This window comes from Amblyomma americanum, chromosome 9, assembly GCF_052857255.1.
Source record: "Amblyomma americanum isolate KBUSLIRL-KWMA chromosome 9, ASM5285725v1, whole genome shotgun sequence".
NCBI lineage: Eukaryota > Metazoa > Arthropoda > Arachnida > Ixodida > Ixodidae > Amblyomma > Amblyomma americanum.
Window position 1 is genome coordinate 84,428,872 of NC_135505.1, and position 26,882 is coordinate 84,455,753.

A 26,882-nucleotide genomic window follows, 5' to 3' on the forward strand; every position below is an offset into this window, starting at 1 on the left:
ATTCGCAGGTTAATGAAAGAAAATTTTGGCTAAGTAAAGCAAACATCTGTGGGGTTTTGTGTCCATTTACAGCACCATACTAAACTTGATGACGACCAATGTGGGATGACATTAATTAAATATACTGTGCAAGCCTTACAGACCAAAAGGTTTAGTGTCAAAGTTTTAGAACTCTTGCACATTCGAGAACTAACGTTTGTACGCTTACTGACTTTATTGCACTCTTCCTTTCACATTTCAGAAAGGCCTTGTCGGACCCCAGCACAGAATTGAGCCTTTTATGAATGCGGAAAGATCAGATCGTGGCCTCGTTGCCCACATTATACACGAAATTAGCCAAAGTACTGGTGTAGACAAGGCTATCCCTATCCCAGAAACAGGTACGCTGGAGTTAGGTTTGTTGAAATTAAGGAGAGTAGTTCCCCATCAGTTTCTAGCTCCTTTAAAATGCTTTATTATATGCATCATTATACCTATACTGTAAATGCACTTAAAAAGCGCTGAAGAAGACTACAATGATAATATAAAAGGAAGAAACCAGAACAAATGAGGTGCTCATTACGACTAGCGAATGTTATCTTTAGCTATTTAATACACAATCTCGTTGTCACTAGGGCCATATTCCAGTCGGCATTCCTAAGTATCTCTTTTCGTGACGGGCTAAAACATCGACTGCGCTCTCAAGAATTACAAATATATGTGTTCCTGGCTAAGTGTGATAAGGCAGATCCAGTCGTCGCGGAACACGCCCATTGCTCCGCCTTACAAATAAGAATACGCAAAAAAAAAACTGGCGCGTAGTACTGTAACGAGAACCATTAGGCAATTATTGTGAGAAAATTGCTTTATTGTTCTCGTATGTACTTCATGGAATCAGTGCAGATAAAATGTTGTTTCCTGATTTCATGTAGCTATGTGTTGTCATAGTGTTCTGCAGATATTTGCTTTTCAATTGTCCTAACGATGCGTTCTCCGCGGGTTATGAATCGCTATAAGTCAAATATACTCCTCTGTCAAGAAATAGCTTCGAAATATTTTTTGTATCATTAAAGCTTTCCATTTGTTTAGTTCTGCAGAACTCCTGTGCAATGTAATAAGAAGGCTCATAATTATCTACTCTGAGTAACATGTGTCTGCCCTTTGCCTCAACTCTTCATCAGATATTTACCTACATGCTGGACTGCTCAATCTTCCCAGCAGCGCCTGTCTATATCGTTTTGAATTGCACGCTCCGTAACGCGTTTAATTACACTGTTTGAGTTATGCCTGATCCATTTACGTGGAAGGTCTGTTCTTAGTCCAAGCTCATACCGACTCAAATTTAATTTCCTTCGCACACCGAAGAAGCACATCGCCTTCTACATCACGGAAATGTTCCAGTTCTCGGATTAAGTGTGTTTTTTGTAAATGCGACTGAAAAAATAGTATTCGGGCCCTCAGTTGCAGCATCTTCACCCTGATAGCAAATATATGTGCTGGCGAGTGCGGCACTGTTTCCGAATCCTTGTCTCTTAAATTTTTCTAACATAACTTCTGTTGCTTTCCTGGTTAGGTGTGAACGCGCTCCTCCAGGCAAGAAATGCGGGACCTACCCCTAATGTACCATCAAATGTTACCGTGGAGATCTTTGTCATCACGGATAAACCGCACCACGGCCACTTCAAGCATACTAGTGAACTAATTGCGTATATCTGCGTGATGCTAAACTCGGTAAGATTCCACACATTTGGTTGAAAACGGCGGTTTTTAATAACCGTTTAAAATGTCCTGGCAGCCACTCTTAACAAATCGTAAATGTATACAAAATAAATGTTGAGTAGTTAAAAATGCTTTTCGCTTTATTTCTGTCGCATATGCTTAGTTTATTGGTTCCCGCGTATAAGCACACAATCTTCAGCAAATGATTTCTGTCGATTATTCTGGCCCCTTTGGTTATTAGTGCTCACTCGGATAATTAAATCCTGTTAGCGCTGAGCGTCGCGTATGTCAAAGAGGCGAATGAGAGTATGGCATTTGTGTCTTATTACATAGTTTCAAGCGTAGAATGCTCAAAACCACCACTGCACGAGCACAAGCAATACCGCGTGTTATCGAACAAGTCGTCTACCAAGATTTGATAACATACGTAAAGCCCATATTTCATATGGGAACATATATTGGATACAGTAAAAAAAAACTACCATTCCTTTCTTCAGCCTTGTGTGCTTGATCATCTTAAGTTTTTCTAGAAAAACGAAGTGTCTTTAGTAATCGCTACAGGAAGCAAATCTTGTGGAGTCAGCTCTGCATTAGCGAAACATTTTTAAGAAACATTTCAAAACGGACGCTTTGGAGACACCATGAGCGCTATTATTTCAACGCACTAAACCTCATATCGCTCAGAATAAAAGTTCTGCACCCCTTCATCCTGTATCTTATATTTTTATTTCTTTATTTATTTACTTATTGGATGGCCAGTACATGGTATTGCCCGTGGGGCAGAACAAAAGGAGGTAATTAGTCTCCTAACGAGGCCCTGGCCCCACTGGGCGCCACAGCAGCGGTTACAAAATACATGTAGACAGTACATATACAACTGGACAAAAATGCGCAACAAGCATGTGACAAGTTAAAAACAAATAGAAACACATGTTATTGTTAACACTTTGTACACAAATATAGAAATCAGAACACAATAACTTTGCAATTTGATATCATTATTCTTAAATGTTTGGCCATCTATTCGAAGTGAACAGGAGTTGTATTCTGCGTTTGAAAGTTCTAAGACTTCTACATGTTTTTGCGATCTCGGGAATGTCTGCATAATTATTACATAATTTCATAATTTGATGATCAATTGTGTTTAGAACAATTTGTCCTTGGCTTTTCTATGACAATGAAAACCCTGTCCATATTGTGACCAGTATCTCTATTGAAGTAATGACTAACAAATCGACTTTAATTGCTTGATACTTCAGAAAATATGTAAGCAGGTAATTTCTCTATCTATATTTCGTTAAAATGGTTGCATACTTTGTGTTCTCATTAAGGTTACAGGGTGTACATTTTTTTATGCAGTGTTCTAATCGCCCTTCGCTGCAGTGCAGATAGTCTATCATTATCAGTCTTAATTCCAGTTCCATATATTAAGGAACAGTAATTAAACTGTGAGTGTTCAAGTGAAAAATAAAGCTGCTTTTTGAGCCTGGGAGGAACAAGATTACGAAGGCGGCATAACATTGCAATATATCTCGCTACTTTCATTCTTATATTTTCTACATGATAGGGCCAGGTTAGGTTCGACTGAAAAGTAACACCGAAACCTCAATGACCATATACGCGCTCAAGCAATGCATCATTAAATCTCAAGTTCATATTGAAGGCATTTGGTTTATTATTTGAAGAAAATATCGTGTATTTTGTTTTCTTTGTATTCATGCAGCCATGCGTTTGACGCTGCCTCAAGTTCTTCATGGCTCTCTCCGAAATGTTAACGATGTCATTTATATGGTGAACAAATAACAACGGGCCGAGTATAGAGTCCTGAGGAATGCAGTATTTATTGTTACCTTTCCCCGATGCAATGCCGTGTATGGAGGTGAACTGGGACCTCCCATGTAGATAACTGCGCATTAAGACTTTGTGTGACGCTTCTAAGGCCATATGCTTCCAGCTTGTTAAACAAAATATGGTGCTGTATAGAATCGAATGTCTTCTGAAAATCTGAGTAAATTCCAATTGTAAATAACATACCTTCCATATTACGATTGATTTTGCGTTTAATGCGCAGTAGGGCCGTTTCAGTTGACTTTCCTTTTTGAAATCCGTACTGCTGTTTGACGATAAGTTTCTTTGACAATGCAAAGGTACTGAACCGTTTATATAGGATACGCTCTGCGGCTTTGGAGAACAGCGATAAGACTGAGATTGGCCTGTATTTTTTTAACCCATTGTATTTACCACCTTTGTGTATTAAAGTAACACGAGCAATTTTTGATCCTTGTGGGAAAATACCAAGGGATAACATTTGATTGTAAACAGGGGTTAGGGGCTTTGCGAGAACACTAGCAACTGCTTTAATCGGCAGGGCTTAGATATCATATTCGCCAGCTGCGGATTTGTTGTCAAGAAAACTCAACAAAGAAACAACTTCATCATGGGATGTAGGAGCAAGGAATACACTGTCATTTACTACATCATTAATATAATGTAAAGGGCTACACTCTGGTTGGTTATCGGGCACGGTCATTGGAGCTCCGACATTTATGGAATACTTATTAAACAGACTAGCTAAATGATTCGCGAGAATATTTTTTCTATTTATTTGTAGTTCAGACGGTATGTCTGCGGTGGGGGCGTTGGTAAACACTCGAAAAACTTTCCATGTTCTGCCGCTATTTCGCGCTAAGTTCTTAAGCTTACGTTGAAATAACCCGAATTTGGCTTGGACCGCCGCGGTGGCTCAGTGGTTAGGGCGCTCGACTACTGATCCGGAGTTCCCGGGTTCGAACCCGACCGCGGCGGCTGCGTTTATATGGAGGAAAAACGCTAAGGCGCCCGTGTGCTCTGCGATGTCAGTGCACGTTAAAGATCCCCAGGTGGTCGAAATTATTCCGGAGCCCTCCACTACGGCACCTCTTCTTCCTTTCTTCTTTCACTCCCTCCTCTATCCCTTTCCTTACGGCGCGGTTCAGGTGTCCAACGATATATGAGACAGATACTGCGCCATTTCCTTTCCCCAAAAACCAATTAATAATTAATAATTTTTTTAATTCTGAATTTAACCTGTTTCTGAAGCGCTTAAATTCATGCAGTGTTTGAACGTCACGTGTTTTTAGCAACAGACTAAAAACTTTTTTCCTTTCGCTTGATGCGCTTATAAAGATCCTTAGTTATCCATGGTTTCAGGGCTTTTTGTATTGAACCACAATTGATAAGGGAAAGGCAACATTGTAGCAATGCTGTAGTGTGGAATTGAATGCATCGTATGACTCAGGGAATCACTTTCAGAGTACACATTTACTTATTGTGAGCTAGCAACTAAAGACGTGAACAAACTGAGACTATGGTGATTAATATGTCTGCTAGTGTATTGTATACTCTAAGAATTTTCATCTATGGGAAGTGCAGCAGATATCGATAGGTGGTCAGTATTAAGAGAACACAGGACACCGGACGAAGTTGTATGCTTTGGATTCTTCGTAAAACACAGATCAATCAACGTATTTGAATGCGCAGTTACTCTAGTGGTCCCGGAAATTAGGTTTTCGCCACTATTTGCAACCATAACCTCTTGAAGTTGGCATTTCGGTTGTTCAGCTGAAAACAAGTCAACATTGAAGTCGCGCGACAACAACTACATGCCATTTTTTTTACATTTGCAAGAAACAGCAGTCTTTAAACAAAGCTAAGAAAACTATCAAGGATGCCATGGGGATGGCGGTTAACTGCAAGAATGAGTACATTACGGCAAACAATTGCAACTGTTTCCAAATCATTGTTCACGCATGTAAAATCTGGAAAACATTCAAACAGATGATGCTCCCGAACATAAAGGGTAACGTCCCCACCGCGTCTTTCCGAGCGATTAACGGAAGCGTCTCTAGAATCTTAAAAACTGAGTACCTATCAGCTATCAGAATACCAGGTTTCTGAAAAAACCAAAAAGTCAAAAGCATACGCCTTGAGAGACAGATAGTTTCAATTTCCATATGTCTGTTTCAGAGACTTCTCGCGTTCATATACAAGACAAAAAGGTGCTTCCCACGCAACCAGTTATCACTGTTATGCAGTCTGTTAAAGGATTCAGTCGTTTAAGTGGCCATGATTTGATTTCTATGCCGCACTGGACATAAACTGAGCGCTAGACAATTTGTTCGGGGTCATCTTCGTTTGAGATCCTGACAGCAGGTGCACCAGGGCAATTGCACACGAAGTCTCGCCCTTCTGAAATCCAAACATACTGATACCCATTTTCTTTCGCTTTACGTTTTGCGAGCCAGCGCAGTTGCTTCTTGGTTGCCGTCAGGTTGTCAAAGAATATGACTCCAGGTTTCTTAGTCTGCAATTGCTTCCTTCTTTCAAATCACTTTGATCTGAGAGTTCGTGGCGCAAATCTGACAGTTACCACATCTGGCCTGCCAGGTTTAAAGGACAGTCTGTGCAATCCTTCAATGCCATTTTGGGCACTTCTGCGACCTCAAGGTGCTCAGCTATTTTTATTTACTTCTTGCAAGAGGTCCTCATCTTCTTGTGGCTTAATACCGTGGATTTCAATATTTTGCAGCCGACTGTAATGCTCTAGATCATTTATCTTTTGTTGTATTGTTCGGGTACTGCTTTCAGTACTGGTGAATTTTCCATAGCCTCTACCCGCCGACGCAAGTCGCTAATTTCCTGGTTGTGCCTGTTTTGTGTACTTCTTATGTCGTGATAATTATCCGACAAATGCTGAACGGATTTCTCAATACTTGTTACAGTTTCGTGCAAGTTTATCAACTTATCCAATTTTTCTTCGAGTGCTGGAATTAGGGAAAGCTTTCTGCTGATTTCCGAAAGTTCTTCCTGTATATTTGCAGACGGATTTTGTATTTCATGTTCACTAGTAGAAGGCTTGGAAGATATACATTTTTGTTTTTTCTAGTTGATTATTTCATTGCTCGACACGACTGTTTAGATATGCCACTGCACTTGCCAAGATGGAACGGCAAGTGACATACTGAACATGTCATCATCAAGTCGTCTGCATCAAATACTTCATGGCCGGACGAGCACCTATAGGGCATAGCACACTTTTAGCAAGTTATGGCCAAAAAATCGAACAAGAAAAGACGTCCAGGCCAGCAGTGTTCGAACTAATACCACGTGAAATGAGGCGAAGTATTTCACAAACACGCAATGAATTGCGGTATGTGTTTAGGCACAGGAACGTTGGACCATGCTTCCGCTACCGCTGCTGCCCATGATCTAAAGATATCGGAATCCGGGCCGTTGATTTTGTAGACAGGGCTCGATGACGATTCGTTCACGTGGCCTTCAATGCAGTGGTGACAAAAGTGGTGATCGCGTTGGACAACGTTGTTCGTCCGGTATACTTGCACGACGGCTATATCTGCAATGAATTGCGAATGCGTTGAGGCGCAGAAACTTTTGGACCATGCTTCCGCTACCGCTGCTGCCTAAGAAGAATATTAAGAGGCCCCAGTGCCGGTCTGGAACAAGCGCGTCGTTTTTACGGCCTGTGCAACGGGGTGTTTGCCCGTGGCGTCCGCTGTAAACGTGTGGTCACGCTGTTAGCCAATACGGATATGGCAATGCCTGCTGCTCGAAATAACGAGCGCCGCATGGTGTGGTCCGCCATTTATGTCCTTTCGGCTGACGTAATTCTTGCTGATTTATGTAGTTTATAGAGATACTTAACTTTTCTGTTAGCCAGCGACACATGAGTCAGCACTCCTTCTATCGTACCACAACAGCGCGAAATTCCAGTGTTCAATAGTCTCGTGTGAGCATGTCCGGGTTTTTTCCCGATTTCCTGTATGTACATAATTCTTTTTTCGCGTCAGTAAACCTTGATTTCAAGGATAGTGCCTGTCTTGTCTTCTTCTCTGTCATATTCGATGTTTAGCGCTAGGATGTATAATTTACTTCAACAGATGAACACAGCGCTATGGTATACGGACACAAGAAGAAGACACGCAAGACAGGGCGGGCAGTAACCGTGAATTCGTCCTTTGTATGCCGCGGTTATTCCACGTTTTGTTATGTCAATTTAGGAGGAGGACCGCAAAAAGCCAGGCAGAACTGCAACCTCTCGGTTAGCGAGCGGGTTTCTTCTAAGCAAGATGTTAGCGGCAGATTCCATGCACTCCTTCATGAGAAACAGCTCGGCAACCTACTCTGAAATTGGTACTGTAGGGACAGCTTACTTTTGAGATAAGCGGTGTGATGTTTCGCATGTAACCACTGTTTCTATCTTTATCTCTGCAACCGCAGTGGCTGAGTGGTTATGGAGCTCGGCTGTTGGCTCAAAAGACGCTGGTTTGATCCCGGCCACGACGGTCGAATTTCGATGGAGGCAAAATTCTAGAGGCCCGTTTGCTGTGGGATGTCAGTGCACGTTAAAGATCCCCAGGTGGTCGAAATTTCCAGAGCCCTTCACTACGGCGTCCCTCGTAGCCTGAGTCTTTTTGGGACGTTCAACATTCATAAACCAAACCAACCATTCTTTACCCGCCTCTACACGACCCGTGAAGCCAGCCATGTACAAGAAGCCGCTGTCGTCGCTAGCGAGTGGCAGTTCGCCTAAAGAGAGAATCAGCGTGTCGAATTACAGGAAGGATTGGCACACGCAATCATTTTTGCGTGGCGCGTGTTTAAGGTATAGAAGCAAGGCAGGAGCATCAAGACCGACAAATCGGTGCAAAAGCTCCCACAAAATTCACAGCACACAGGTCGTCAAAAAAACACTGAACAGCTCCTGATACACCCGCGACGCAGCTCAAACGCAACTGACCCCGGGCACACTCTGTTGCAACGATGCGCCAGGGTCTATAAAATGTGTCTTGGCAATCAGCATGCAGAGCGGCGTTGTCTGAACCGCACTTGGCGTCTATCATGATAAAAATCGCTATCATTTCTCAGGCCATAAAACGGATCCGCGCCCTGGTGGTCCAAAGCGCTCCGCTCTTAACTGATTTAAATGAGTCAACACTTCCATACAGGGCAGTCTGCTGGCCGTAATTCAGAGAAGTGCCGGTTAGTGAAAGTGCTGTTATGAAGGTTTGACAGGTGGGCCTAATTACAGCCTTCGAAAATAGGGCGAAGTGCTCCGGTCTTTCAGAACTATAGTTCAATGCCGGATGGAGCCTGATATTTTGTAGATTTCTAAGTTGTTATTGAAGTGTCGAAGCCTGCAAGGTCAAGCAAGCTACGTTTCGTACTACACTTAAGCCGTTTCATTCGAAGCTTGTACTGTGTGAACTGAAATAATTTTTCATATTCCCCAAAGCTCAAAAAATCTGCAGGACATCATGTGTCAGTCTAGTTTGGCGATCAATGTTGTAATGACGTTGATCACCAAACTAGCTTTACGTTGTCTTAGTGATTGACCCATGATTAACCTTTTGCCTAATCAAACATATTCAAGAATGTTCACACTAGCTCACGCGTATAAAGGAAAGAACTGACAGTATTTTACGTTCTTAGAATATGCTCAGTAGAGCCACTAAAATTTTATTTCAAAATGAATGCCGTGGCCCTCTCTTCTATCCTACAGCAAGGACTACACATATTAGTAGGGGCAAAGGCAGGCGACGAGAAAACAAAACAGTAGAAAATTGTCAAACCTACTCGTAAATTTAGAATTAACGAGGGAGTAAAAGGCAAAAAGCATGCTTGCTTCTAATACAATTTTTCATTTGTTCTTACGCTGAGTTCGCCAACTTCTACACCGCTTTCTTAGGAAAATAGGCACTTGAAAAATCTGAAGAGCGGAAAGGACACTTACCTAACAAGTAATACGCAAGAAAGGAAGAGCGACACCAGCTTTTCCTTCCGCGAGGCTGCGCACTAGTTAAAAGTGGAGCATAACTAAAGGCACATTATTGCCAAGTTTTCATCGTCAGCCTAACTACGCCTACTGAAGGGCAAATGCCTCTCCCATAGCCCTCCAACTAACCCTGCCCTGTACCAGCTGCAGCCACCCTATCTCTGCAAACTTTATAATTTCCTCTGCCCACCTAACATTCTGCTGCCCCTGCTACGCTTAACTTCACTTGAAATCCAGTACCTTACCCTTAAGGACCATCGGTTATCTAGCCTTAAGATTAGATGCCCAGCACAAGCCCATTTCTTCCTCTGGATTTCGTCTAGGGTATCACTAACCGGCGTTAGTTCCCTGCCCCACTCTGCCATCTACCTTTCTCCTAACGCTGCAATAATTCGCTGCGTTGTCTTTAAATTAAAACCCATGTTTAGTTGGCTAGTTATTTCACTCTCGTGATTTGAATCAGCGGTCACTGTGTGTCCTAGGTAGTATTATTCCAGTACCACATCTATCAACTTAATACAAATTGCAAACGCCTGATTTCGACAAGGATGCCATTAACCTACGTTCGTTCCTTGACCCACTCTGCCTTCTTCCTGTCTCTCAGTGCTGTACCTAACACCAAACCAAGAGTTTGAGTGTTGGCGTGCGACCATGCGCTCAAGTTCTTGGTTTATTACTTGTGCAGATTAATGTCTCAAAGCGACTCAAGCTATTAGGAACGCAGTAGTGGGTCGCTTCGGATAATTCTGGCCAGCTGCGATTTTTTAGCATGCATTGATATCCCAGAGGACATGGTCCTCTAGCACTCTAGCATTTCGCCTCTGTTGAAATGTGACCACCTGCTATTCACTGCCTGTTTGCAGGAGCTATTCCGAAGCCTGAATTGGGAAAAGTTGGGGACAAGAGTTAATGGAAAATACCTAAATATTCTTAGTTTCACTGATGACATTGCCTTGCTGAGTCACTAAAGAGGTGAACTGCAAATCATGATCAATGAGTTAGACAGGCAGAGCAGAACGCTGGGTCTAAAAATTAGCATGCAGCAAACCAAAGTAATGTTCAACCGTCTAGCAAGGGAACAGCTGTTCACATTTGGCAGCAACGTGCAGGAAGTGGTAAAGAAAGACTTCTGCTTAGGACAGATAGTGAAAGCTGATCCGGATCTTGAGAGGGAAGTAATTTGAAGGAAAAGAATTGGGTGGAGCGCGTATGGCAGGTTCTCTCTGATGATGAATGGCAGTTTAACCATATTTCTCAAGAGAAAAGTGTAAAACAGCTTTATCTTACCGGTACTAACCTATGGGGCAGAAGCACGGAGGCTAAGGAAAAGGGTTTAGCCTTGGAATGAAAAATGATAGGTGTAACTTTAAAAGACCACAAGCGGGCACAGTGGGTCAGAGAACAAACGTGGGTGAATGGCATCCTAGTCGAAATAAATAGGAATAAATGGGCTTGGGCAGGGCATGTGATACGCAGGCAAGAAAACCGCTGATCCTTAAGGGTAACGGAGTGGATTCCAAGGGAAGGCAACCATAGCAGGGAGCGGGAAAGGCTACGTGGGCAGATAAAAAAAAACATTGCAGGCGCACGGTGGGCGCAGCTGGCAAAGAACAGGGGTAATTGGACAAACATGAGAGAGGCCTTTGCCCTGCAGGGGGTGGAGTCAGGCTGATGATGATGATGATGATTAAAGGTGAACGCCGCTGCAGGAATCAAACCCGTGTCTTTCCTATCAGCAACCTAGCACTATAAACAATGAGCCGCCGCGCCAGCGGTCAAGCTTTTGGTTTCACCTCGGCGAAGGGTTTAGAGGCTACGTCAGCTCGCATTGTCAAATTGACGCAGAATCATGCTGTAGGCTTTACCATTAATTACCATATCTTGTCGCGACAGCGCTGTTCAAATTGCCTGCGCTCTGTAACAGCATCGCACAAAGTCGTTTATGCATGAACATGGCTCGTTTTGTGACAACGCCTAAATACTGCTTTACAATCTTTTTCAGGTAAATTTGCGCTTCAAAAAGCTGACCATGCCCAGAGTTCGACTGCTGCTTGTGGGAGTGGAGAAGACTTCGGTAATCATTTCAAAAGCTCCCTTCCACTGTTCCACGACTCGTTCCACGTGTGCACCATGGATAGTGAGGCGACATTGATCTCATTCATTTACCTAGGCGGAGACATTTCGACGTGGGCCGTACGGTTACGTGCACGACACTCAGACGATTCTTCAATTAAGATACTACGCCGGCAACAACACTGCGAAGTTTAAACACACAGACATTCTGTTTTACATCACAGGGTAACCAAATCTTTCCTTGAATTCTAACTACGTCGTCTATAATAGCAAAGTTATTGCCAGTAAAAATTTGCTCTCAACTTCCTTTTCATCGCCTTACAGATACGACGTGGTTATAGACGACAAGAAAACTGGCAATATCAGCAGTGCTGGGTTAGGTAAGTAAGTGTTCTGTTTTGCAACTATTAGTTGCACTCTCTATCCTAGAATTACGCTCACATTATATGAGCAGAAATCAATTTAGAAATCCACTTTTAACCCGGTGAATTAACGCTAGTAGCCTTGGCGTTAGTCGGGCTAGCTGCCCTTTCGCCTTTCAAATCAATCCGATCGTTCATCGAAGACTTCATAATTCGTTGTAATTCCGCTCAACCGCTGTCTATGTCGCAATTCCGCTGGTCTTTGAATATAAAACTTAAGTACTGCATGTCAAGGCGCATGACCGTAAGCGCAAATAACTGCAGTGTCATGTGAACGTAGAGCATTCCAATTCGACGTTAAATTATGCGCGTAAAGCATTTAAGCAAACGCGCTTATTTTCTTTTAAGTAGTTTCGTCTCCATCTGTTTTCGGGTGTTTCTTAGGGAAAATATATCCATACAGTTGCCGCTGAATCATCCCACACGTTAGGCTGCCAGAAAAGAAGTGTTCATCGCACATCAGTTTCTACCCGAAAATTGGCACACTTAACTCTTGGCCGCCCTCAACTAGAAAAATCGGCTTTGTGGTTACCAGATCACCCATATCTACTCAAATTCCTAGTAGTTAAGAACAGTTCCTCAGATTTATTGTGGCGTAAGCTTCACTGGCCGAGGTTGAGCAAATTCGTGTGGCTCCTGGAGAGCCGTGCTGCGCATGCGCGAGGAGCAGTGACGTCACACGGCGTACAGCTGGCGCGCCGTAGCCGCCGCTGCCGCGCGCGCCTCGCCTGGCTGCGCATCCTCTGGAATCCGCAACACGTGACCAATAACGTGACTGGTCACGTTACCAGTCACGTGGTCACCCCGAGACTGAGCCCGTTAAAAAAATACATTTAACATTGAAGTCATTTGTGCAGCACCCCTTCAAAATAGTCTCCCTTGCAGTCTATACACAGCTAACAGTTGGAAAACGCTTCTTTTTTCAAGGCTGTCAGCTCCTTTGTCATCGCGTCTTGAATTGCCACTACTCTCTCTATCCAGCGACCTTTCAGAGCTCTCTTCAGACGAGGAAACAGGAAAAAATCGCATGGAGAGAGCTCAGGCGAGTATAGCGGATGGGGAAGTACAGTAGTGCTTTGCTTGGCGAGAAATTTGGTGACGCTGAAAGCAGTGCGTGGCTTTACGCTTTCGTGGAGAAGGCCCCAGTGTCCAGATGACCATAAGACAGGGCGACGGCGTCTTAGTGTCTCGCGCGTGTCTTGGAGCACGCGGATATAAAACTGCTGATTCACTGTCTGCCTTTTTGGGACAAACTTGTGGTGTATGACACCTCTGGCATCGAAAAAACCGTCAGCGTCGTCTTCGTTTTGGTCTTCTGTCGCCGCACCTTTCTCGGCGCCATAGAGCTTGTGGACCGCCATTCGGCGTCCTGCCTCTTTGAGGATCGAGATGAAAACACCATGTTTCGTCTTCAGCAATGATGCTGTCGACGGATGCAGCATCCTTCTCTGCCTCGTAGAGCAAATCAGCGCTCACTAATGCCCGCGTGTCCTTCTGATGTGAGTGAGTGCAGCACAAGTCTGGCATTCAGCTTTCGTTTCCCCAAGTTCCCACTCAAAATTTGGTGGCGTGTTGTCTTACTAATGTTGAGAGCATCTGATCGCATGCGGACTGTAATGGTGCAGTCTTGCTGTATGATTTCTCTGATCCGAGCTGCGTTGTTTTCATTCCATGAGGTGGAAGGGTGCCCCTTCCTTGTGCTGTCTTCCGACGACGGTCTCCTCGAAACGAGCCTCTTGTGCCACTCGAAAACTCGCGTCCGCGATAAAGTCTCATTGCCGTAAAAGTCACGAAGGAGCTGATACATCTGTGTGGCTGTCTTGCCAAGCTTCACAAAGAATTTTGTTTACACGCTGATCGAGGTGGACGTCTATCTCTCCATATTCACTCACAATAGAATGCGCATACGACTAGTAACAACGTGTCTGTTTACTTGTAGTGTCATCTAGAGGCTGCCATATTAATTAACATAAATAGCTCAGGTTAGCCGGAAAAGATGGCGCTACACATATGCGCCAACAGTTGTTTAGGGGAATCATTTATAGAGAAGTAAATAAATCATTCTCGAAACTTTACGAACAAAGGTTGTATTTGTTTATTCAAAAATGTTTTAGAAGAATTTAGCATCAATGCACAAAATAAAACAATGGTTAATTGTCTCTGTTGTATTGCACAGGCGCCAATTCATCGTCCATGGCGCAAGCATCTGCTTAGGATGAAGCTATATCTTCAGAGGCAGCATAGATGTGTGCAGTTTAAAAAGAATGTTTTTGCGGCAGAAGAAATGCACATTCGCCTAACACGTTTTAAAACACTGGTGTCAAGGAACTCCAGAAAAGATTGCGGATACAACGGTAAAGGGAACAAATACTCTGTAAGTGCCTGAGTCATATGCCTTCTGGAGAGGCTGTACAGGTAGTCTAACAAAGAGCGCAGAGTGAGGAAATTAAAAGTGTCAGCAGCTTCCTTAAGGAATCCCTATAAAGAATTCTCACGAGTGTGTCCCGTCGGAGCGAATAGGAAAGGCAATGGAGCACTGAGACGCCTAATAAGCACAGCTACTAAAAAAGGTTGATTTGAAGATTTGAAAAAGAAAAAAACGCGAAACGACTTCATGCAGAAATTATTGAACAAAGCCGACTCCACCAACTCTAGAGAAAGAAATAGGTTATCGCGACGCATGCGTTCCCACTGGCAACACCATGCGAATGTAGCAAATATTCTGTGCGTCGCCTGCACTTCATTCGTCGCACAGTAGAGAACCTGCAACACATAGGCAAGTTTTGCAAATAAAAAATGTTGCAGACTTGAGCCCGAGCAAACACAGACAGTTCCCTACCCATCCAAGCCTGGGTTTGTCGCTTCATAGAGACTATCTGTGAATCCCAGTAGGCGTCATTGTTGAGAATTTACTGAACAGGAACCCCGAGGTAGTGAAGGGTCCCGCAATCCCAGCTAATGCCACCATAATGACTTGGCGTTGTCGCCAATGAACCAACCAAAACCCCTTGGATTTATCTAGATTAAGATCCGCACCTGATACCTCGGAAAACTGTTCAGTCAAATGCAATGCCTCAGGCACAATCGCTTTGTCAGAACAAAAGAGGGCGACATCAACTGCAGAGGCTAAAATCTTAATTTCACACTGCGGCAAGGAGAAACGACGGATAAATGTGCAGTTAATAATACTGAGGCAAAGGTGTTCAAGATATAGGGCAAAGAACAAAGGCGATAATGGGCAGCCTTGGCGAACCGATAATTCCAATGGAATAGGTTTGGTTACCGCTTGGTTAACAATTAGCCTTGTATAGGACTATTTATAGCACAATCTTATGCCCCTTAGTAAAACATCTCTAATATTTGCGTCCTCTAAGACCGCAAACAAGAAATCGTGACGAACTTTATCAAAAGCCTCGGCAAGGTCAATCTGAATTCGAGCTGCTTGGTTGATCGCATCTGATACGGTGTCCACTTCTGAACGTGCAATATGAATATGGGTTTGGATGCTGCGGCCTCTGATACCGCCGACCTGATGCGGGCCTATTAAGTGAGCGACAACTAGCTGCAGACGATTGCAAAGAGCCTTTGCAAAAAGTTTCTAATCTACATTAGAGAGAGAAATTGGACGATATCCTTCAACTCTTTTCAACCCATTTGAACCTGTGCACTTTGGAATTAATATAGTATGCCCAGAATAAAAGTAAGGAGCAAACAACCAGCATAGTAAGAAGCCTAGAAAACCTCCTTCAAGACAGGCGCTAGGCAATCGGAAAATGTTTTATAGAACTCGGTAGTAGTGCCATCCGGCCCCAGAAGATTTATGTGCCGTCAGGTGAGAAATGGCAGATTTGATTTCGTCCTAAGTGATTGGCCCCTCCACTACAGCACGCTGCTAATCATCAAGTCGGGGCAAGGCTTCGAATAAGTGGCTGTAATCTGATGTTACATTTGCGCACGCACAACCACCAAACAGCTTCCGATAATAGTAGAATAAAGCATCAATAATACCAGGAACATCGCTGTATGTGGAACCACTATACAGAATTTCGTGTATTTCTTTAGCTAGTGCAGTCTGCCTTTCATCACTCAGGACCCGACGAGATGATTGCTCATCCAGAAACCTAAGGGTCCTAGATCTTATCAAGGCCCCTTTGTATCTTTCGGTTTCAAACTGCTGAAGCTCTGCTTTTACGGCAGCCATATCTGCCACATAGGCATCTGGGCTAATCCTAACTCATTAGCTCAACCAAAGTGCGGCCGAGCTCTCGAAGGTGATGTTTCACAGAAAACGCGATTCTTGCTGAGGCTTCAATAGCAATTTTTCTTGTTTCTTGATTTAACAAGTCCCATTTTTGCATAACAGAGACCACCGCGTGACCACGTGTCCTTCAAGCGTGTAGATACGGCCCGTTTGAAGAGCAGGCACCTATTAAGCTTCCACAGGTACCATCGAGGATGGAGTATGTGTAGACTGTACCTCCCTATCTGAAGAGACACCATTCAGTGATCACTGAAGAATATTGGCACCTAGTAACCAAAAACACTAGATAATATGTATGCTGAAACGTAAGTCCAGTCAAGCCGAGCACTAGAGGAGCACTGAAAATGAGTGAAATGAATGTTATGTCTCTTATCTTGCCCAACATCCACCAGGTTGTATTCGCATGACAAATCAGTAAGTAAAGCAGCACTAGGATCATATCGCTAACTTAACACTGCTCCGTCTTCATCCCTACAAACACAATTGAAATCACCCAACAGCATAATTTTACGATTCGTGGACAAATGGTCGTATGGTGACCGGAAAAAATGGCCTTCAATCACGCTGCTTTACAGGGCCATAAACACAAAGAATTCACCACTGTACATCCTAAATTGTGAGGTCACAGCAGATAAGTCGCCCGTCATCATCTGTGCCACACGATAGGGCAGTAATCTCCAGTGTGTTGGCCAGAAATAGCATGCAATCACTTGATAAGCCTCTAACGATAACATTGAATTCTGACAAAAAAAGGCTCGACAGCAGCTTCAGTCTCCTCATCAGAGGACAGCTTGGTTTCCTGGATGGCTGCCACACTGACACCCCTTTTTTTTAAAAAGATGCCGTAACTGATGTTGTCTTCGACGATTACGCAAACCCCTAATGTTAAGGTTAGCTGCCTAAAATGCTGTGACGCCCGCCGTTTTTGGTGCTTGTCTTATTGAAGGTAATCCCCTGTACTGGTGTGGCCGGCATGCAAATCGGCGGCCTTTAGGGCAGACATCGCCCTTCGTTGAGGTAGCACTTCCCAGTGCCACAACAGGTGCCTCCTGCTCATCGCCATCGACACACAACTTATCATCTGCAGGACTCTTCAAAGATGCGCTGTTGTCCATCGCCACTTCTGAGAAAGCCAAGGCTTCGGCCAATGAAGCCGAGTGGACCATGTCGCTCACAACCACGGTGACAGCCGACGGAGCACCGAACGCACTAGAAGCTGACACTTCAGGCGACACATTGCTGCACTCCGGCGACGAAGGGGCATCGGCGGCGCAGGAGGCATGTCGCCCATTCACTAGCTGAACCGCCTACACTGACTCTTCAGCCGGGGTGTTCTGCTCTCGTGATCTTTTGGTGACAGGTGGCTCCTAAACAGCAAACACAGGACTCAAAGTAGCAGCCCCGGGCAGACCCGTGACCTGTGGGTTTGGGTCTGGAGACGGGGAATCCTGTTTGTCCGTACTTGAAGGTGGACCCTTGCCGTTATTTGGTGCAGAAGCCTTTGGTCCATCTTCTGACTGGAGCACATGACTCAGTTCACCCGACGCTTCCACAACATCTGACACATCCCTAATGTGCTCTGAGACCACTTCAACCTTGTGTGCCCAGTTGCCTTGGCGTAACCTGTCAGCATAACTGAAAACACAGTTGGCTACTCTGTGCCCGAAGCGTCGGCACTGGGTGCATCGAGGCGTACGACACTGACGCCGTACATGGCCCACACGGTTACAACGAAGACAAAGCGGAGGCTTGTCTGGGATCGCAACTAAAGCTTGTACCCCGAACACGTTGAACGTGTGAGGTATTGTGCTTGCTGAGACTCCGTCCTTAAGCGTGAGCGGGATTTCACGGTTCGCTCTTTCCGTCTGCTCCATTCCGAGGCACCGCCACTTCTCGCGCTTGATAGTTTGTACAGTTCCAAAATTCCCCAAAGCTTCCAAAATCCTCCGGTGCTCCATATAGCGTGGTTGCCAAAGAAGCTTAAGCTTCATGTTTTCGGTGTCCGGGTCAAACACGATTCATTTTAGGCCTTTCACGTGGAACTCTGCTTTGTCAATAAGCTTATGTTTTGAGAAACTGCTCTCGTAGGTAACCATCCAAACGTGGCTCATTTGGTACTGGCCAGTAAACAGAATCTCACGGAGGTGTACAATCTACGCGAGCGCGTCTCGGTAATCGGGAGCACGGTATGGGCGGCCCTTGAGATTAGCATGCGGAAAGACGGTGTTGAGGACATTACCGGTAGGTAGTCGAAAGAGGCCAACTTTGTACGAGTCCGTGGCAACTTCATGTGTCGGGAGACCTCGGCGAACGGCCGATGCGCTGTTTCCAGCTAGATGCATTTCAACACACAGCCGTTCAGAACGGCTTCCTCTTCCACGACGCTTCCTCTTCACTCCGCCAGGACGGCTCAAGGTTTAACCGTGAATAAAGGCGCATGTAGTGAATGCGCGCCTTTCATATATTAACTAACTCGGAGATATTCTTATCGCTAACAAATATGCACTCAGATAAGGATATCAGGCTTCACTGATTATTGCAAAAACTAATCCACAGTCATCATGCGTAAACACTGCCACATTAACGATGAATTCTGACTTCATGTCGAATACATAACAGTTAAAGCTTTGAACAAGAATTTTGTCGAACGGATGCTTTTAAATAGTTGACATTGCTCATTTAGTAATATTTGCTAGCCCAGTGTAAATTGCCCGCTTACGTAACCCAAAAATATTTCTAAAAATTTAGCACTTTCATGCACTTATACCAGATGTAAAAAACGTTCAGGATGAGAAAGTTTAATACGTGCTTTGCCACTTCTCTAATCTTTTGTAACTTTCTGTGTCAGTATGATACCGTTCTCTTGCGTGCATTACTTAATGAAGTTTAAATTGTATAATTGCGTTTACGTTTGTATTTTATTAGGTTCCTCCCTTCCTTGACTCCTAGTTATGAAACATACCCGCCTCACGCAATTTTCCAAGTTTATAACCGCAGGTGAATTTGAATTAAATAAATCAGAAAATCAAAGTACCAAACCAAGGCGTGCTGAACCTGCGTGTCGCTGTTTGAGGAACCTTAATGCATATAAATGCACTGCGCAGCCTACCTTGTCATGAAAAGAAAAAAGCTCGAAGTGCGTAGCAGGAACGCGCTGCGCGTTCTACGACCGTTCCTAGGAGGTTCTTGCCGAATTAGGATGATGGCTCAGTGCTTTATCTGCTAAAAGTGCCCCTTTCTTCGCCTGCTTCTGCTTTCTACGCGCCGTGTGCGCCTGCGCGCTGAGCGCCTCCCCCCACGAGCCAAAAAAATCGGTACACATCTCCGAGCGCATGGCACGAGTACGCGCCAGGTCGTGCGCTATAGGGAGTGCTTGAAAGACCCGCTCCGCAAGCCACAGCAGCAGAACGCCCACTGATTGCTCGATGCTGGCGCGCCGGTAAAATAGGCAGTTTTAGCTGAGCGTTCTTATGGCTAGTGGGGCGGAGCGGGTGAGCGGTTACACCAGCGGAGAGGCGCGCGAGAAAAGTTTTAGTTGGGCGGATCGCCCGTCGTCTCGAGCGCAGTAGAGTCGCTTGCTCTGCTGCTGCACCTATCGGACACGATTCGATTTAGAGTGAAAAAAATATCGATTAAGCCAGATAATAATGCCGTGAAACTGGTTAGCAAAGGCCGATTCTGTGCTTTTAGTTAATTATCTGGTAAGTGTTGCGTTTTAGATGTACAAAATAGCAGTACTCTGTTAAAGAGAACATGTCCGCGAGTGCTGGTCAAGTCAAGCCGAAACAAAACAAGTCAGCTGTTTTCGCACATGTTTTCGCGCGCATTCGCGAATTGGCGGCTACCATCTTTAATACCGATACACGCCCGCGCGCTCTTACGCACGATCGCGCGCTGCCTATCGCTCCGCTGGAGAGGGCTTCCCAGAAGGCGCAAGGTTTGCTCCGCAAAAACGTTGGCCGGCCCAGCGACGTGCGCATGCGCAATGGCGTCTGCGCTCGTCCGCTCCTCTCCCCTGGCCGTAAAAACGCGCAGCTAAGACGCTCAGCACGCGCTGCCGCGAGTAGCGCGCGCGCTGTATATCTGGCACTGTCGGATCCGAGTGTCGTGGACACGTTCGGTGGCGGCCGACGCGTCGCGCATGTGCAGACACCTTCTGGCCATCGCGTGGGCGCCCAAGCGCGCAGGACGTGCGCAGAAAAGAGCCCATGGAGTTGGGCCTTTAGTTGCTTTCGTAGCTGAAGCAGCAGGCGCCATCAGTCGCTTTTCTTAGTTGAACAGTGCGCTTGACTTCCTTCACTGTTTATGGATGATTGGAGCGCCGCAGAATGCCTTGGAACACATAATTTAATCTCGCAAACACACAGGAACGCTGGAAAGGTGGGAGACAGCAAGATGCAGATTTCTACATAAGTTCGCTGCAGAAACAAGTAAGATATGCGTAGTCTTTGTTACAAATTTAGAGCCTAAGAGGTCCGCTTTAGGTATACTGTGTAACTCGTGCGTTTTCGTGTTTTGAAACCTATTGAAGATGAGTTGATTCCTTGTCCTCTGTATTCCTGATGTTAGGAATTCCACGGATGCTAACAGAGCCCCAGTGCTTGATGTAGGGACAAGCTGTTTGATCTCTTTCTTTTGAAAAACGCGGTACATATCAGGACTAGATCGCGAAAATCATAAAAGCAAAAATCATCATTGCAGAGACACGTTAAAAACTTAGATACACAAACGTACTTAGCCGCTTCTTTCTTGTTTTCGCTGTTTCGCTCGTTATATAGTGACCGTGCGCTCTTCAGACGCATTAGTAAACATTCGCGGCTCAAAATGAAACAGAGGTGACAAAGATTAAGATCTCGATTTCGAAGCGCAGTTTGCAAAAGCAACAACGTTTACCAGTTTTAACAGGTTGTGGGGGTGTCCAGGACGACTGCAATCTTGTCTAAGACATTAGGGAATAAAAGTTGTCAGCGCGCCGCTCGTTTGTGTCCTGCTTGAGGCTTCAGTGAAGTAATTAAATTTTTCTAGCATCCGCTCACTATACGACTGTTAAAGGGAAATTCGTGCTTCTCTTCCTAGTCGTTCTCGTCGTCGTCAGGAAGCGTCCGCCTCGCCATGCCTGCCATGAAGAATGGAAGCAAGGGCAGGTAGCGTTAGGATGGTCGCCCCGCAAGAGCACTTTGCCTCGGGTGACATCTCACGTGTGCGCGTTCACATAACCTTACCGTGCTCAAAGCTCGCGACTTTCGTCTTTCGCTAAATCTGAAAAAAAAAATACTGCGAGGGTTCCTGCGAGAGGGGTGCTTGTTCTCATAGTCAATTGGGGTCGGTCACCAGCAAAAAGGGCGAACTGGCTCAAAAAGAGTCTGGGGCATCGGATTGGGGACTCCGAACGAATAGCCCGCAAGAGCTCCATTTTTCTTTGGGCAAGCATTATGGCACGTCACCTGACACGTATTTCCCAACATTCCATTATTTTCTACTAAGCATCATTCTAAAGAACTTCTTCCTCATGCTATCACCCAAGTTTTGAAGTAGGCTCTTAGCGATTTTACGATGATATTTCTTAGTTTGCTTACAATGCGTTCTACAATGATTTGAAGATTCATAATGTATTACGCGGGGCGAAAGTCTCTAAGTCTATTGACCGGCATCTGAACGCCAGGTCTAAGTCGTGTCCGAGGGCTCCAGACTTAAACTCTGGCTGTGCTCTCGTACAGTAATCTATGGTAACTTGTGGAAATATTGTCGCTGTTTCAACATCTGAAGCATCTTCTGGTATCTACGGCAATGCTCTCTTCCACGTGATTTCCTAAACGACATAATCTAACAGCTCATGAAAGCCGTTCGCACACCTCTGTTCAGGTGGGCAATGCATCTTAGCATAGCCTTAAACGCCACTTTTTGGCGCTGCTGAAAGCAGGTTTCATCAAGAAAATGGAAGGTAAAGCAAGGCATTCCTTAAGAGAAAGCATACCTACACACTGCTGTTCTTTAGTATGGGCACCTGTGGCAGCTTGACTGTCTCTGAAGACTAAAAAGCAATGAAACGGTTGATTACTTTGAGCTGGAAAACGTTGGTCACAATTTATGACCTTGTAGAAACCATAACTGTTCTGCGAAAGCTTTGGGGGCGTGTTCGGTAGCGTAGAACATGTCTGTGCAGATGTGTTCAATTATTCCGGTCTTAATGTTCCTTTTCATTTGTGCGAAATTATCTTGAATATTTGACTAGAGTGTACCTGCAACAAGTTATAATTACTTTGCCTCAGTAGCGTTTGAGAGTTTCACAATACCTGCCGCTGCCTCTAGAACACAGCGTCCGAAAGCTCAGGATTCAAGTCTAATATTCGTTCTTGCGTTTAGTAAGTGTTTAGTAAACCAAAGTTTCCATGAGGGCGGAAAATATGACAGCACCTTCAAGAACATAAAAATGATATCAGGGATAAAGGCATGGAGAAAAATATCCGCGTGCGATTTTCCACTGTATCTTTATCAGGGGGGGGGAAATGCGACTGTGCGGCCTGCCCGTGGCCCCCCCTGCCACCGGATACGGGCCGGTGTAGTTTCGGCTACTAGGCTTTGTTCCGGTGCAACGCCAGCGGTGGGGATGGGCTGGCCGGGGCCCGTCCCCTGGGGATGCAAAACCCCATGGGAGGGGCAGCGACTCCCAAGCGACTGAGTGGGCCAGTCGCGCACGTGAGGTCCGATGCCTGTGCGGAGGCAGGCCTGGTTTCATAATCAGGTTGGACTCACGGAATTGGGGTCAAAAAGTGCTCGAAAATCAAAAGACCTCTGCACGCGGGGGCGTGCGTGGCTACCGGCTGGCGCGTCGGTTTCTGGCCACGGAGAGGCCAGGTCCGCGCGGGGGTTTCCAGCAGAAGGGCTCCTTGGGAGCGATGTCCTCGGGGAAGCAGCCAGGGATGGCTGACCGCGGGGCCGTGAGGCTAGAGCGCGGGACGCCGAGGTAAGGGGGACCTTAGTAGGACCGATGCAAAAACCGTCGATGTTGTGGAGTAGCGGTGGAGTAGGCCCGGGTTATCTCACCCTCGGCCAGGTTCTTGGTTTGTGGCCCGGTCAGCCCGGCCCTGAACACTCCCGCCTCAGTAGGTGTGGAGCAAGCCAGGGGAGGAAATAAGTGCAAGGTTGGTTGGTTGGAAGCACAGGTGGGTACCCGGGAGTCTAATTCCATTGGCTGGATCCACCACACATACTTCCGGAGTCTGAAAAGCCGCGAAAAACACTTGACGGTGAGCAGCTGGGAGCGGGACGCCAGTCCGAACCGGACCCCTGAAAGTCGTGGAGGAGCCCGAGGCAGCTGCCCCGGGTTAGGATTCCCTGTCTCCGAGTCGGAGCTATTGCGTCGTTGGGTGGTCGGGCATCCCGTGAGTGGAGCCGCACCATTGGACAACATCGACGCCCTCCCTGCCCTGGCCAGACAGGAGTCGAGCGATGATAAAATGAGGGTCAATATCTCGCTGTCCCCATTCCCATCACATTACCCATAACCCTTCCCTCAGTCCCATTCCCACAACCTATGTCCCATCCCCTCCGCTACGTCCCAGGGGAGATCAGGGGAGTCTCCCCGGGCCCGCTCCCCCGGCTGTGGGTCGCTTAGTAGCATTACCCCATTTTTTTATTTTCCCACCTACGGGTGGCAAAAGCACAACATTGCCTTCGGGCCTTTTCATTTATATTACGATTGGGTTAAGCCTGTGATACTTTAGTGGTACAGGCAGGAGCTTATTGGTTTACGTTTTTTTATGGCAGCTCCACCATACTCTTTGTATCTTTATCAATTTCTGAACTCACACTTCTATCGTGATCAAACTAGCACCATAAGTTGTCAGCGCAGTATCGGCAATCCACATATTTCCTTTTGCGGAGTCCCCCTTTAGCGGAAGCGACAGTGTACCCAGAAGCATGTATCAAAACATAACGAAGAAGCGTAAGCATCGCGCCATCCTGTCTATTTTCCGTGCACTATCCACCCGATTGTCCATTACGGCGTCTTCTGGTTTTCACGACACAGGCAGCCCTGTTTACCACCACAGTGCCTTTGATAATTTTTCTTTAGATTGCAGTTATTTTAAGAGCAGTGCCGAGCGCCTATTCATTTGCGCCACTCATTGGTCCTACGCTCCTGTCAAAAATAGTGTGCAACTGCGACTGCTTGGGGATATCTATGGCTCTCTTTGCATTCAGATTGGGCGCCTGCAATAATACCCTATAATTATATGCTGGATTGTTTTCCAGCCGAAATGACCATTCTTTCTGTTAATAAAATAGCGAAAAGAATTGAATTTCTGCTTGTTGTCTTACATTTCTGTGATAAGACACCGCGATGCCCAAAACAATGCATCAACAATTCCTGGCGCTAAAGCCTCATGAGAGGTCATTGCAGCGAGACCGACTTTTATGGTCGCTTGTTCTTAGCTTCCAAAACAATTTTCTGCGCTCTTTAACATCAAAGTATGTCATAGTTTTCCATGTGCCAAGATGTTTGTTTTGGTATGTAGCCGTAAAGTATTCACTCCAATTCACCCCGAATTCTCGGCTCGGTATCACATATCTTGCTTACCTTCCACAGCCTTAAAAACCTTGCTGTGCGTTTTTTCACAAAACAGTAATGCAGCCCCGCGTGTATAGCACGCGGCTGAAGTTGTACAGTTAGTGACGAAGATGCATTGATGCCTATGACATATCCCGCTTCATTCTCTTTTCAGGAATTGCCTACGTATCTGGCTTGTGCTCTCAATTTTTTGTCGGCCTTGGAGAAGATTCTGCAGGCTATTATACCGGCGTGGGCACAATGGCCCATGAAATCGGTCACCTGTAAGAAATTCTAGTATTTTGCTTGTGTTACTTAACAACACAAAATAAGAAGACTATGAACTCTTTTTATGTCTCTTAATTGTCTCTGGCTTACGTAAATCTCCATCTCTTCTTTACTTTCGCGCAGGTGGTTAAAAAATTACATCTTGATGTCAGCATACAATACAAAGCCGACTGCATATAATTTGTTGTGCCCTTGCAGAATACCTTTTTGCTGCATGGCAGATTCTCTCCACAGACTTGTGCAATGTGCGCTGGTTCAAAGACAAGGCAATAAATTTTTCAGTACACTTATGCAACGAGGTTAATGAACTTCGATCATATTTCTTTACGAAAGCACATATATGTCACAAAGTAATGCCTATTCACCGGATTGCTTTCTCTGCGAGGACCTTCAGTGCACGGGTAATTACGCTGGACCAACCTAAACGGCCTTTTTTTAGAAGTGCTCTCAGGCACTTAATTTAAAGAAGCCTTTTGGGCAAATATTTTAAGTACGCCAAGACTTTCTTCTCCAATCTAGCTAGAGCACAAGAGGTTTAGTTTTCCGGACCATATTTTATCTTCAGAATGTAGATTCGCCCTCATTTTTTGCCAGAAACAAGTGATTGTGTTTTGCGACATAGTACAAGAATGTCTCGCACATTACGAAACCACTATCGCTGTACTTTTGAAAGGAATGACATCTAAATTCATTAAAGGGCTATGTAGACTGTTAAACAAAACTGCACTGATTCAGCAGTGGCTGAAGACTTCTCAGTCACAACAGAATAATTTCATTGTCCCCTGCTGCAACTCTCATAAAAAAATACGAAAATTATTAAACAAGAATTTTTCGGTGAAGCAAAAACACCTTCGAAGAAAATATTGCACGGTGCTCCAACACTGTGTTTTAGAATCTTTGAAGTCGGGTGAAAGCGTCCAATTATGCACTAAACTGTTCCTCTTGCATTATCAATGCACATTTGCTTTTAACATAGCATTCCTGATAATGCTAACAAATTTACACAAATATAATGACATATCATGCCTAATTATTGTGCAGATTGGGTGCGCAGCATGATGGGGACGGACCTTCTAGGACCATCTCGGGTCACCCTGGAGCCCGCAAGTGTCTCTTTAGCGATGGCTACTTGATGAGTTACGTCAGAGATGGGCCTCGGCAGCACCAGTTCTCAAACTGCAGTTTGCAGCAAATGCAGTACGTGATCGGGTAAGTCCAACCACACTTCTGTCCGGCCACGAGACAGCGAGTACCTAAAGTCTACCAAGCATTTTACGAAATTTGAACGCCAGTCATATATCCGCCACTCAAGACATTGTTGTCTTCGCACAGATCTGGTGTTTTAGAATGAGAGCCGTTGTGAATGTTCTGGTAGAAAACGCCCAGCAGCAGTCAAAGAATACGAATTGCTATACACTTGGTCATGGTGATTCCACAAAACCGCATACTGCTAGCACTTACTATTCTCGCGATTACTTATTCCATCTGGTGAACCAGACTTTTGAGAATGGACCTTTATTTATTAGAAAAACAATATCTCACGCATCGGCATGAATTCTACAGGAGGTCAATTGAATTCGCTTGTTGAGAACAAGTTAAAAACATCGCACGAAACAGTAAAGAATGAGTTGCGCCTTTCCTTATTAATGGTCTCTGCTTCTCTCAAATAGTCTACTCGGCCCGCCTTCTCTCTACTTCATGTAAACGCTGCAAAGTGGACCGTGGGGTTGAGCTGTCGTTAATACCTCCTATCACAACAAC

At 45.2% G+C, this 26,882-nt stretch overlaps 1 protein-coding gene across 1 annotated transcript in view; it reads left to right on the plus strand.

Moving 5' to 3' along the window:
- The window catches only part of LOC144105561 (venom metalloproteinase antarease TserMP_A-like), a 77,794-nt gene that overhangs the window by 32,132 nt on the left and 18,780 nt on the right, over positions 1–26,882 (plus strand). The window contains exons 4-10 of the mRNA XM_077638679.1: positions 242–380; positions 1,553–1,710; positions 11,532–11,603; positions 11,700–11,827; positions 11,927–11,982; positions 25,009–25,117; positions 26,163–26,330. Of these exons, the coding sequence (XP_077494805.1) occupies positions 242–380; positions 1,553–1,710; positions 11,532–11,603; positions 11,700–11,827; positions 11,927–11,982; positions 25,009–25,117; positions 26,163–26,330 (830 nt within the window). The remainder of the gene's footprint in view (positions 1–241; positions 381–1,552; positions 1,711–11,531; positions 11,604–11,699; positions 11,828–11,926; positions 11,983–25,008; positions 25,118–26,162; positions 26,331–26,882) is intronic.